The sequence below is a fragment of the Siniperca chuatsi genome, linkage group LG4 (genome assembly GCF_020085105.1).
Source record: "Siniperca chuatsi isolate FFG_IHB_CAS linkage group LG4, ASM2008510v1, whole genome shotgun sequence".
Classification (NCBI taxonomy): domain Eukaryota; kingdom Metazoa; phylum Chordata; class Actinopteri; order Centrarchiformes; family Sinipercidae; genus Siniperca; species Siniperca chuatsi.
The window spans coordinates 30,986,528-31,000,449 of record NC_058045.1 but is presented as its reverse complement, the minus strand read 5'-3'; the positions used below and the strand labels follow the sequence as shown (position 1 = coordinate 31,000,449).

Here is a 13,922-nt window from a genome sequence, read left to right as displayed (position 1 = left end):
ACAGGAAGACAACAGGCAGGCAGGTAACAGTCAGGCAACCAACAGGCAACAGGCAGACAACAGGAAGACAACAGGCAGGCAGGTAACAGTCAGGCAGCCAACAGGCAACAGACAGGTAACAGGAAGACAACAGGCAGGCAACAGGCAGGCAGGTAACAGGCAGGCAACAGACAGGTAACAGGAAGACAATAGGCAGGCAGGTAACAGGCAGGCAGCCAACAGACAGGTAACAGGAAGACAACAGGCAGGCAGGTAACAGGCAGGCAGCCAACAGGCAACAGGCAGACAACAGGAAGACAATAGGCAGGCAGGTAACAGGCAGGCAGCCAACAGGCAACAGACAGGTAACAGGAAGACAACAGGCAGGCAGGTAACAGTCAGGCAGCCAACAGGCAACAGACAGGTAACAGGAAGACAACAGGCAGGCAGGTAACAGTCAGGCAGCCAACAGGCAACAGACAGGTAACAGGAAGACAACAGGCAGGTAACAGGCAGGCAGCCAACAGACAGGTAACAGGAAGACAACAGGCAGGTAACAGGCAGGCAGCCAACAGGCAACAGGCAGGTAACAGGAAGACAACAGGCAGGCAGGTAACAGGCAGGCAGCCAACAGGCAACAGGCAGGTAACAGGAAGACAACAGGCAGGCAGGTAACAGTCAGGCAGCCAACAGGCAACAGACAGGTAACAGGAAGACAACAGGCAGGCAGGTAACAGTCAGGCAGCCAACAGGCAACAGACAGGTAACAGGAAGACAACAGGCAGGTAACAGGCAGGCAGCCAACAGGCAACAGGCAGGTAACAGGAAGACAACAGGCAGGTAACAGGCAGGCAGCCAACAGGCAACAGACAGGTAACAGGAAGACAACAGGCAGGCAGGTAACAGGCAGGCAGCCAACAGGCAACAGACAGGTAACAGGAAGACAACAGGCAGGCAGGTAACAGGCAGGCAGCCAACAGGCAACAGACAGGTAACAGGAAGACAACAGGCAGGCAACAGGCAGGCAGGTAACAGGCAGGCAACAGACAGGTAACAGGAAGACAATAGGCAGGCAGGTAACAGGCAGGCAGCCAACAGACAGGTAACAGGAAGACAACAGGCAGGTAACAGGCAGGGCAGCCAACAGGCAACAGGCAGGTAACAGGAAGACAACAGGCAGGCAGGTAACAGGCAGGCAGCCAACAGGCAACAGGCAGGTAACAGGAAGACAACAGGCAGGCAGGTAACAGGAAGACAACAGGCAGGCAGGTAACAGTCAGGCAGCCAACAGGCAACAGACAGGAAACAGGAAGACAACAGGCAGGTAACAGGCAGGCAGCCAACAGACAGGTAACAGGAAGACAACAGGCAGGTAACAGGCAGGCAGCCAACAGACAGGTAACAGGAAGACAACAGGCAGGTAACAGGCAGGCAGCCAACAGGCAACAGACAGGTAACAGGAAGACAACAGGCAGGCAGGTAACAGGCAGGCAGCCAACAGGCAACAGACAGGTAACAGGAAGACAACAGGCAGGCAGGTAACAGTCAGGCAGCCAACAGGCAACAGGCAGACAACAGGAAGACAACAGGCAGGCAGGTAACAGGCAGGCAGCCAACAGGCAACAGGCAGGTAACAGGAAGACAACAGGCAGGCAGGTAACAGTCAGGCAGCCAACAGGCAACAGACAGGTAACAGGAAGACAACAGGCAGGCAGGTAACAGTCAGGCAGCCAACAGGCAACAGACAGGTAACAGGAAGACAACAGGCAGGCAACAGGCAGGCAGCCAACAGGCAACAGGCAGGTAACAGGAAGACAACAGGCAGGCAGGTAACAGGCAGGCAGCCAACAGGCAACAGACAGGTAACAGGAAGACAACAGGCAGGCAGGTAACAGGCAGGCAGCCAACAGGCAACAGGCAGGTAACAGGAAGACAACAGGCAGGCAACAGGCAGGTAACAGGAAGACAATAGGCAGGCAGGTAACAGGCAGGCAGCCAACAGGCAACAGACAGGTAACAGGAAGACAACAGGCAGGCAGGTAACAGGCAGGCAGCCAACAGGCAACAGACAGGTAACAGGAAGACAACAGGCAGGCAACAGGCAGGCAGGTAAGAGGCAGGCAACAGACAGGTAACAGGAAGACAATAGGCAGGCAGGTAACAGGCAGGCAGCCAACAGACAGGTAACAGGAAGACAACAGGCAGGTAACAGGCAGGCAGCCAACAGGCAACAGGCAGGTAACAGGAAGACAACAGGCAGGCAGGTAACAGGCAGGCAGCCAACAGGCAACAGGCAGGTAACAGGAAGACAACAGGCAGGCAGGTAACAGTCAGGCAGCCAACAGGCAACAGACAGGTAACAGGAAGACAACAGGCAGGCAGGTAACAGTCAGGCAGCCAACAGGCAACAGACAGGTAACAGGAAGACAACAGGCAGGTAACAGGCAGGCAGCCAACAGGCAACAGGCAGGTAACAGGAAGACAACAGGCAGGTAACAGGCAGGCAGCCAACAGGCAACAGACAGGTAACAGGAAGACAACAGGCAGGCAGGTAACAGGCAGGCAGCCAACAGGCAACAGACAGGTAACAGGAAGACAACAGGCAGGCAGGTAACAGGCAGGCAGCCAACAGGCAACAGACAGGTAACAGGAAGACAACAGGCAGGCAACAGGCAGGCAGGTAACAGGCAGGCAACAGACAGGTAACAGGAAGACAATAGGCAGGCAGGTAACAGGCAGGCAGCCAACAGACAGGTAACAGGAAGACAACAGGCAGGTAACAGGCAGGCAGCCAACAGGCAACAGGCAGGTAACAGGAAGACAACAGGCAGGCAGGTAACAGGCAGGCAGCCAACAGGCAACAGGCAGGTAACAGGAAGACAACAGGCAGGCAGGTAACAGGAAGACAACAGGCAGGCAGGTAACAGTCAGGCAGCCAACAGGCAACAGACAGGTAACAGGAAGACAACAGGCAGGTAACAGGCAGGCAGCCAACAGACAGGTAACAGGAAGACAACAGGCAGGTAACAGGCAGGCAGCCAACAGACAGGTAACAGGAAGAAGACAACAGGCAGGTAACAGGCAGGCAGCCAACAGGCAACAGACAGGTAACAGGAAGACAACAGGCAGGCAGGTAACAGGCAGGCAGCCAACAGGCAACAGACAGGTAACAGGAAGACAACAGGCAGGCAACAGGCAGGCAGGTAACAGGCAGGCAGCCAACAGGCAACAGACAGGTAACAGGAAGACAACAGGCAGGCAGGTAACAGGCAGGCAGGTAACAGGAAGACAACAGGCAGGCAGGTAACAGGCAGGCAGCCAACAGGCAACAGACAGGTAACAGGAAGACAACAGGCAGGTAACAGGCAGGTAACAGGAAGACAACAGGCAGGCAGGTAACAGGCAGGCAGCCAACAGGCAACAGACAGGTAACAGGAAGACAACAGGCAGGTAACAGGCAGGCAGGCAACAGACAGGTAACAGGCAGGCAGGTAACAGGCAGACAACAGGCAGGCAACAGACAGGCAGGTAACAGGCAGGTAACAGGCAGGTAACAGGCAGGTCAAATGGCTGGAACGCTTAGTGAGGAACACAGAAGACGATCTGACAGGAAAAAGGTGGAGATGTGCTGGTATATATACTGTAGGGCTGAGGTGGGAAGAGGTGAGCAGGTGGGTGGGGCAGTCAGGTGATGGGGAATGGCGTTAATGGAACAGGTGTTACTGCAGGTCAGGAGGAAGTGGCAGGGTCTGAAATGACAGGAGAGTTAGTATTGCAGGGAAACGAGCAGACCGGGAGGAAATAATGACATGAATCAAGCTGGTGTTGTGACAAGGGGGGGTTATTTTGTTTTGTTTTGCATTGAAAGAGTACCCCACCGATTTAGCATTGCAGACTCACAATGGACAGTTTGAAAAAAGGATGAAAATCGATGCAGCAGAACCAGAGATACCGCCATTTTTATTCACCGCATTCTTCTTCTTCCTGGTCAGAACCGGGTGCCTACATGACCCACAACGCTGATGATGTGTAAGATCGGTGGAGTTCCCCTTTAAGAAGGCGAAACGTCCTGCCAGTTTTAGACCTAAACTCTAAAGACACTGCACCTGCTCAGCCGTCATCCAGTTCACAAAGAATAGATAAAATAAATAAAAACCAATAAATGATCTGTCTGACTGAAGTCAAAAGGAGTGCTGTACATACGGTTGGTTCAGTATAGACTGCAGAAACAGAGAGCAGATATATTAATGCAGGCAGAAGATTCACTTTTGATGCTTAGTTCCGTTTATCAAAACGTATATTTTCGTAACTAAATTGTTAGTCCCAGATAATTGTATTATTCTCAGTAATCTGCTCCCAAAACAGCAACCGCAGGAGTGAGAAAATAATGAGCTGTGCTGTAAACACATTTTTCTAGGAGTTCTGCTGCTTATTCGCAGCCTGTAAAAGTACCTGACAGCACTGAAGGTGACGCGGCTCTTATTTGTGCACACAGAGGACTCAGCAAATTCAAGACAACAGAGACGGTGTTTGTTGGGGGAAATGTGCCACTACGGCAATTTAGTGTGAAAGAGTTGACAATTCAGTGAAAGCAGGAGTTGAGTTGGTTATAAATCATCTCCCCGCTCTCAGCCTGTAATTCCTCCTCCATCAGCTGCTCTGAAGGCACCTGAGCTGCTCGCTGCGTGCAGCTGAAACTACAGCGAGGCTGCAGGTAAACCAGAACGCACACTGAGTCACACTACACCTCCGTTTACTGAGCAGAGGCCTCCGGAAAAATTAGACGCTCAGCCTTCCTCACAGATCGTTCATACTGGGAAATAAATGCAACAAGAACAAAAACTGACTTACTGAGTGATGGAGAAGAAGGGAGGATAAACCATCACCTCTGTGGAATCACATTTGTCTCAAAAACACACAAATGTTTCCAAATGTCTCTTCTCTTTGGATGATTTTGCCCTCAAAGTATTTGTCAAGTCAAACCTCCACACGCTCCTTTCTGCTCAGAGGAGCAACGTAAGGTTTACTCCATAAAGACATAACGTCACAGATGACTTCCGTCCCCTCTGTCTGCAGTGGAAACGTGCTCATGCGGCCGTTGTGAATGTGAAACAAGGTGATTCTGGAAAAACAGCAACTTTGCTTACTCATTTGACTTTCCCCAGATAAAGGTTAAAAAAATAAATTCCTAACTAAAATGCAAAAAAACTGGAAACAGCAGTGGACTGACAGCGCCTGACCGCCCCACCACGGGCTGAAAACACATATCTCTGCAGGCAGCCAAGGACAGGTGGAGGAGGAGGAGTATAAATGTATGTTAGCTGTAGAATAAGAGACAGACGATGAAACAGAGGAGCAGAGGACAGAGAGAACAACAGACGAGTGTAGAGAGAGAAAAAGAGGCTGACAGCATGAAAAACGAGTGTGTTGGCAGCCGGCAGCCGCTCAGATAAACGCTGCGCTCAGTTTCCATCCACACTCCCTCCCTCCCTCCCTCCCTCTGTTCTCTCGTCTGCATCATCCCTTTTGTCTTTTCAACACTTATTTCCTTACACATGCCCCCATTTCAACAGAGTCGCCCACATGATTCATTTGTATAGTGCAGCTCTGGTTGTAGTTCAGTTACCGCAATCTGACCAGACCATTACAGCATCGGCCATTTGTTCAAACGTCTTAAATTACAGATGTTTGAATTTGAACATGTCCTTCCAATAAGGTGCACTAAGTGTATGATGAGACTGTCCTCCCCAGTGCCCAAAAACGGCATTTCTTTACGTCCTCTAGTGTCCATGGCAATTTGTCTCTTGTCCGTCGGGAGCAAAGGGGGAAGTAGTGTGATGTTATTAAAGATATCAACAAGAAGTCAGACTTTAACACGAGAGACCGCTGTCTGGTTTCTTTTAACCCTGATCACGATCGTTCTTTGTGCTTAACCAAGTAGTTATTATCATAACCGGCAAAGGTCACCTAACCTTAGTCTTTCCATAAACCTAACCAATTCTGTTTGTGCAGAAATCTAACCAAACCTTAACTGTAGCGTTATACAAGTCCTCCAAATAAAGACAAAATACGTCGTTTGTAACTAAAACGTCACATAGTGTCAAGTGAAAGTGTTTTCTGATCTGACGCCACCATCGGCAGGACGACATCAAACTTTACAAATCACAAAAATACATTTGTTTTATGATGTGAGATCGCTTTGCTTAAGGTTTGGTTAGGTTTAGGCCCAAAAATGACTACTTCATTAAAGGAGCTGTATGCGACTTTCACTGCCACTAAATGGCGCACTAGAGCATCTCAGACCAAAACAAATGGGCGCTACGGCGCACCAGACTCCATTGAGAAAAACAGTAATTTGACCTTGCAGATCATCGTAAAACATACTTCATTCAAACTGGACAGAAACTCACCGAAGCCATCTTTTAGTCCTTCCACTGTTCCAACAATCACCAACTCTGGTTTGGTCGAAATAACTCCTTAAAGTGGTCTTATTATGCTTTTTGGCTTTTTCCCATTCCTTTATTGTGGTACATATATTTTTGTGCATGTAATAGGTTTGCAAAGTGAAAAAGCCCAAAGTTCCCCCCCTTAGGGAGTTACCTTCTCCCACAGAAAACTCCGCTCCTGAACTGCCTGAAAACAGCTCGACTGTAGTCCAGCCTTTACTTCTGTAACGTATCTACGTCACTACGTAACACACGTCATAATGCACGAATTGAGCAGTTTCCACAAATTGAAATTAAAGTAACGTTCGATACCCTCCAGGCAGCCAATGGGCATAAAGTTGTTATTGTGATGTAGAGACAGTTCACAGTTAAAACGTTGCGTATGAAAGATAAATTAGTTACAAATTAATAACTGACCACTCTGAAACGTCTCGCTCCAGTCTCGGTTGTGAAGCTGTTTCGGGTTGTTCTGCCTGTGTTTCGGTATCAGACTCGAACATGTACGGCTGAACCGAAGCCATAGTTACCGGTTGAAGCAGCTTTGTTTTGGATCACACTGCCTAGCTCATCAGGACCCGCCCTACTCTGCTTCTGATTGGCTAGTAGTCCTTACCTCGGTGCTGCGCATGTGCAACTCCCAGCAAACATCAACAAGAAGTGAGATGCCTCACTCGGTAGCTAAAACGGAGCGTTCAAGACAAGAGGTGCTGCAGCAATGAGGCTCGGGTGACAACACATGCAGAGGGGGTGTGACGTCATTCTCTGCTCAGGACGCCATTACTCACAATATATCTTTGCATAGCAAATAGTTGTTTAACTGTCAGAAGGAAACGGGAAGCAAACTGCAGTGTCTCGTGTTTGAGTCTGTTTTGCTGGATCAGAATCAGAAATACTTTATTGATCCCCGAAGGGAAACTCTTTGTTACAGCAGCTCGCCTTTACGTCAGTGCACACAGGAGAAAGTACTAGCAAACAATATGATACACCATAATACACTATAAAAACAGGTCAGAAAATAAATTAAGTATCAGGTCGGTATAAGTATAAGATAAAATAAGTGTCAAGTACCAAGTGGGTTTACCGGTTGATGATGATAGTACAGTATAATAATACAATGTAACAAAATAAGTAATAAGTAATAAGCGGAGGTGCATGTACTGTTGAGAGTAATAGAGATATATAATATCAATAACAATAAATAAGAAAAACTAACATGGGAAAACTAACGGGAGTAGTACACAGAATATTGCACAATTATGTCAAGTATTACAGAGATGTTAATGATCAATGTCCAGTTTAGTGACTTCGGGTCATACAGACCGGAGTTAAAGAGTCTGATGGCCACAGGCAGGAATGACTTCCTGTGGCGCTCTGTGGTGCATTGTGGGGGGATGAGTCTTCCGCTGAAGGTGCTCCTTTGTTTGACCAGCACGTCATGGAGTGGGTGGGAGACGCTGTCCAAGATGGCGTGTAGTTTGGCCAGCATCCTCCTCTCTGACACCACCGCCAGAGAGTCCAGCTCCGCCCCCACAATGTCACCGGCCTGACGGATCAGTTTGTTGAGTCTGTTGGCGTCCGCTACCCTCAACCTGCTGCCCCAGCATGCAACAGCATACAGGATAGCACTGGCCACCACAGACTCATAAAACTCTTCAGCATTGTCCGGCAGATGTTGAAGGACCTCAGGATCATCCATCTAACCGACCTCCTCCCTCTGTAGCTCTATAAAAACGTCACCGTACTTCCTCCTTTGGTCCCGACGGACAAGAGTTCCTACAGGCAGCTAGAGGACACGTTGTTTTGGCTTTGATTGTGTTCTTGGCTGGACAGTCTCATTTTTAGTTGCCCAAACTGATCAACCTGGTTAACTGAACCAGACACATCAGATCTCATCATATGAGTCAGTTTGAAACTGTCACCTGGGTTGTTTTTGAAAGAACAACCTATTTTGTCAGTTAGGTGTAAGGACGTGTTGGGTAATCTGGAGTCAATAAAATCCCATACTACATACTAATTGTATACAATATGTTCTATTTATTTATATATATATTGTCATAGTATACTGTTTTTGTAGTTAGTATATAAGAACAATACGTGGAAGTTCATTCTTGACCTTGGAAATAGTAATTTGACAAAAATAACTAATCTCATAGTCCAGAGTTTTCAAATGCATCTCATTATCTTCATCAGCGGCTGCAGTTTTCTCAGTTGCCATGGAGATGTGATTCAGTATGTGCATCGCCATCAATCAATCATCAATCAAACTGTGACTTTATGAATGCCACTGCCAATTAAACTTAATAAACAGTCATTACATCATTTACCATCATCATATTTGGGCTTTACTGACTATGTAACTTGAGTTGATGACGCTCCTGCACAAATGGCCGAGAATTATCAGCCTGGATACGATGTTTACGTGTTCATATTGGAGTAGTTCAGCTGTATACATCATACCCAGGTTTCTGTCTGCTGCTGCCATTGTGAATCATTTTTACTTATTTTGTGCAAAACACCTCACCTGTTTGTCCAGATGTAACAGAATATTTGACCGCTCCAGCCAGCAGAAGGACAATGTTTCATGCACGCTGCTTTCTCTGTAAAGCCTCCAGGAATGATCTGGAGAATTACGCAGCTTCAGAGTGTGACGGTAACTCCACAGCCGGGCCGCCTCGCTCTGCATGAAGGATGTAAAGCTCGGCCGTGTCAACACAGCCGTCCTGTAAATATTTATAGGCATTTATCTGCTGGGCTGCGGATTATCAGCTTAGCGAGGTACAGTAGCCCCCCTTTTAACCAACACACACTTGTTCACACACTCACCCGTTATCCTGATGTGTTGAGACTGCAGGGACAAACACAGCAGGAGGTCTGAGCATGTGTGTGTGTGTGTGTGTGTGCTGATCATACCACTTCACAAATCAAAAAGTTGCTGATCGTATGTTAATCCTCTGCTGTGCTGCTGTATTTCTCTGTCACTGCAGCAAACTGTTTGTGTGACACTTACAGAACAGCAGTGCTTCACAGAGAAACACAAAAATCACAATACTGAACTCTATAAGGAGGAGATAAAAATAGTCTCAATAAGGAAAGTCAGATCTCTCAGGCGCCATCAGACCTGCAGGCTGTAAGTTTGTGACTAACGAGTCAAACCTCCTGTTCTCCTTGAATGAGGAGTTTTCTGTATTTTTAGCTTTTCTTTTACCTAGAATCTGTTTTCTCTCCACTACCTTTCTGTTGGGAAAACCTTTTACTGAACTTGAACACTTTAAAATTTTTAATAACTTTAAACTTTCTTATTTGACAAGAAGTGCTTTTTTACCCCAGTCATCTTGTGACATATTAGACATTTTTCTTCCATTGACCTCATCTGAATGAACTGTACTGCAGCTGAGCCCACATGGTCTGACTGGCAGTCCAGTTTTATTAGGCTGAGAACTGAATCCAGATTTGATCAAGCTCATCAGAATACTTGAACTTGGAAAACACGAAAATCCCCTGAACATCATTGCATGTTTTTTGTGGCACACATGATATCATTTTCCTCAGGCCTTTGAAGTGTAAATGTGTGTTTCCATGCCACTAAAGCAGCTTTAGAAATGAACTGAGGGGGTGCATGCAGGTGTGTGTTTATGCATGTGTGAGAATGAAAGAGATGAAGTGTATTCATGTTTCCCCTGCAGTCAATCCTCCTCCAGCTGTAGATGGCTGCTGTGATAGACAGCAGAGGTTGACAGGAAGAGGAAAGGCTGCTCGTCGTCCTCCCCATCGCCTCCTCTATCGCTCTCTGCATCAAATTGGAGCTGTCAGTCAGCTCTCACCCGCAGCACAACACACTCTATCAGACCGCAACAACTGCAACTGCGGGAGGAAACACGGCGTCGGCGTCAGCGAGCAACGACGCCTGTTAGAAAAGACGAGGAAAAGCAGGAAACGCTGAAAGGAAGGAATGTGGGATTATTTGATGAATAAAATCAGTGCCGGTTATCCGTTTTTATAAGATAAATTGCTCTGTCCTTCATAAAGTTTCAGCTCACCTGGAGCAGGTAGCTCAGCCCGGCGGAGGGAACAGCTGTGCTGCAGGTTTGAAACCAATTTCACTTTCAGTTGACTTTCAACTGCGGCTACATCATAATGTTACAGCTTTCATTCTCAATTAATTTCCTTATAGATCATATTAATACTTCTGTAAGAATTAAGGGGTATTTTTTCTAGGTTAGCAGGTTAGTGGACGAAGCAGTTTGAACACATCTGTCGCCCTGCTGAAGTGTCTTTAAAGGAAAAGGCTGGCGCTATTTTATTTTTTCTCAATGTCAAAACCCTTTAAAAGACCAAAACAAACAATGTGTTAGTCCGTCTGTCTGACTTCCTGTCTGTGGCATCATTGTCAACTTATCTTTGTGATTTGGACTTAGTCGGACAGAACAATCAATTTAAATACATCAGTAAATTCATCCTAATATCCATCATCCCAGATCTGGTTATTATTGGCCCTGACGTAGAAAATACAGTCAATTTGTAATAATTAAAGATTATTTCTGTTTTTAAAAACGTGCCGGGGTGCCGGTAGCTCACCTGGTAGAGCGCGCGCCCCATGTGCAAGGCTGTCTTTCTTGTTCCTATCAAATAAAGGCAAAAAGCCCCAAAAAAATCATCTTAAAAAAAAACAAAAGTTCCACCAACAGCTGAATGAAGCATATCTACATCCCTTCTCTGCAGGTCATAAAGCATTCTGGGAAACGCAGGTAGAAGGAAAGTTTAATGAAGTTTTAATAAAAAGTAAATTACAACACCTCATTACTAAATACTGTGTGACGACGTATTAAAGGTCCAGTGTGGAACATTCAGGAGGAGCTATCGGCAGAAATGGAATATAATATTTATATTTAAGTATGTTTTCATTAATGTATAATCAGCTGACAATAAGAATCGTGTTTTTGTTACCTTAGAATAAGCCGTTTATATCTACAGAGGGAGCGGGTCCCCTTCCACAGAAGCCGCCATGTTGCACCGCCATGTTTCTACAGTAGCCCAGAACGGACAAACCAAACGCTGGCTCTAGAGAGGGTCTTTTTGCGAGTTCGCGGCCACCGTAGTTTCTCCTACTCGCTTGGAAGGGGAGGGTGAGGCGAGCTGCATTTAAATTGTTGCAATCTGCAATTTTACCACCAGATGCCACTAAATCCTCCACACTGCTCCTTTAATGGAAAAGAGCATTTTGGAGTTTAGTAGAGATGGACCTGCAGCCCTCACACTGCTGCCTCGTCTTCCTCCAGCTAAAGGTTGAACGTGCAAGTAAAACTAAGAAGGAGAAGGAAGTTTAATACCAAAATATGCAGTTCTTAGAGAAGCAATATGAATGTGATCCAATTACAGCCGACCCAGACACCTGAATGTTAAAGAGCAGTGACAGTCGGAGTCTCTCTGTGTGTGAACAGACAGGTCATCATTCATCCTCCAGCCACTCTCATCCATCTTCCTACAAGCAGGCATCAATTATGATACACCTGATACCTGCTGACGGTGTGTGTGCGAGTGCATTGTATTCATCACATTATGGGGACACTAATCTGTTCATACACTCACATTATGGGGACTTGTCTCCCAACTAAGGACAAAGATTCAGTCCCCACAAGGATAACAATTTTTTTTTTTTTTTTTAGGATTAAAGAATAAGTCTATTATTATATTTTACTACATTTTTCTTCTTGTCAACAAATCTCATGAAAAGACCCAAACCAACTATCTACTAACAAGTGTTGTGTGTGCGTATCACAGCCTGATGGATCTTCTTCCTTGTTGTGAGGCGTTTTAAAGATTTACGTCTTCAGTAGGAGCCAATGGGCTCGGAGCTGAGAGCCACAGACAGGAAGTCAGACGGTACTGAGAGACGGACTAACGCGTTGTTGGTTTTGTTCTTTTCATGGAATTTGTTGACAGTGAGAAAAGTATAACACCAGACTTACGCCATAACGGCACATAAATCAGTATCAGGCGTATTGACACTTAATATTGATCATCCATCCCTAAAGAAAAAAAGAGTGAGTGAAAAATTAGTCACTGAGGCCTTGTGGTGGATTCATTTTATGCCGTCAACATTTAAAATGAAAGAAAATGTCAGTTTAGAAAAAGCGAAAGTTCTTACTTCTTCTATATTTCTTTCTAAACTGGTTTATTTTTGAAAACCTTTATTTCCGTATATATAAATGACTTCACAGACTCATCCCACAAACTGAAGTGCTCTTCAGTTGTTGTTGTGAACATAAAGATTAAATCTGTTATTGATAAATAACCCTCTACTTCATTACAGTAATGAAACAGTCAAGACACAAATGAGCTGCATGTTGCTGCATGAACACGCCAGAGCCTCGGGCAGTGGTGCATCATGGGACTCTGTCTGTGCAGTGTGTGTGTGTTTAAAGCTTGTGTGTGTGTGTGTGTTTTGCAGGGTGTTTGACTACCAGCGTGTCCCCTCCTCGGTCCCGGTGGATCCCAGTCCTGTCAAACGGCCCCGCCCTTCATCCTCCTCCTCCTCCTCTTCCTCCTCCGCAGCAGCAGCTCTGAGGATGAAGAGCAGCAGAGCTTCCAGCAGGAACAACAACACACACACCTCCAAATGTAAGAGAGATGCTGTACTCACACACTCCACATGTTTGTGTTAGTGAAGTGTGGAGACCCTAACAGCTAATGTCTCTCTCAACTTCTCATTCAGACACATTTCCTCTCACAAACCTGAGTCACTCTCAGATTTAGCAAATATGTTTTGTAGGAAACATAATGCTGTTTGCAACAAGGCACTGTTTATATTGATCCTATTTAAACTTAACTGTTCACTGGTAATGCAAAATGTTCAAGGCACTGTTTATATTGATCCTATTTAAACTTAACTGTTCCCACTCTGCCCCTGCACTCATTGCACATGAAAATATGTTTTGGGGGAGGCCTGAAGGGAGGGGGTGGGATTTTTTCAGTTGGATACTTTCAAAATCCAGCTGTCTCTTGATAGTTTCTCCAGCGTTACCTACCCTAGCTTTAAGTAAAAGTACCAGTACCACAATGTAAAAATACTCCATCACAAGAAAAAGTCCTGCATGAAAAATCCTTCTTCTACTAGAAGTTATGACTTAAGTAAAAATACAGAAGTATTGAATCAGCAAGATGTAATTAAAGCATCACCTGCATCACTTATAGCAACACCTACACCTAAAACCATCCACAGTGATGGAAAACAGTGAGGAAATAAAGGAAATCAGCTAAAAATGTTAATTAAACCCCCTTAAAAAGCACCCCTGTTTTTGTGCACAAGCCAGAAAATCACATACCTGAAATAAAACGTATTATTCTCGAACCATTTTGACTACATTCATGATCCTCTTGGTCTCTTCTCAAAGGTAACTCTTGGTTTACGATCAAAAAGTCAGAATTTGTCTAAGCTTCTAACCACTTCTTGTCAAGTGATTATTAAAAGGCATCAAGTCCATTCTTCTTCAAATTCAT

The 13,922-nt window shown here is 45.8% G+C and overlaps 1 protein-coding gene across 8 annotated transcripts in view; it reads left to right on the top strand.

Annotated features, from left to right (window-relative positions):
- LOC122874986 (RNA-binding Raly-like protein) overlaps positions 1–13,922 on the top strand; it is an 86,001-nt gene that overhangs the window by 57,730 nt on the left and 14,349 nt on the right. For all 8 annotated transcript variants that reach the window (XM_044193628.1, XM_044193629.1, XM_044193636.1 and 5 more), the window contains one exon: positions 12,874–13,043. In XM_044193628.1, coding sequence (XP_044049563.1) covers positions 12,874–13,043 — 170 coding nt within the window. The remainder of the gene's footprint in view (positions 1–12,873; positions 13,044–13,922) is intronic.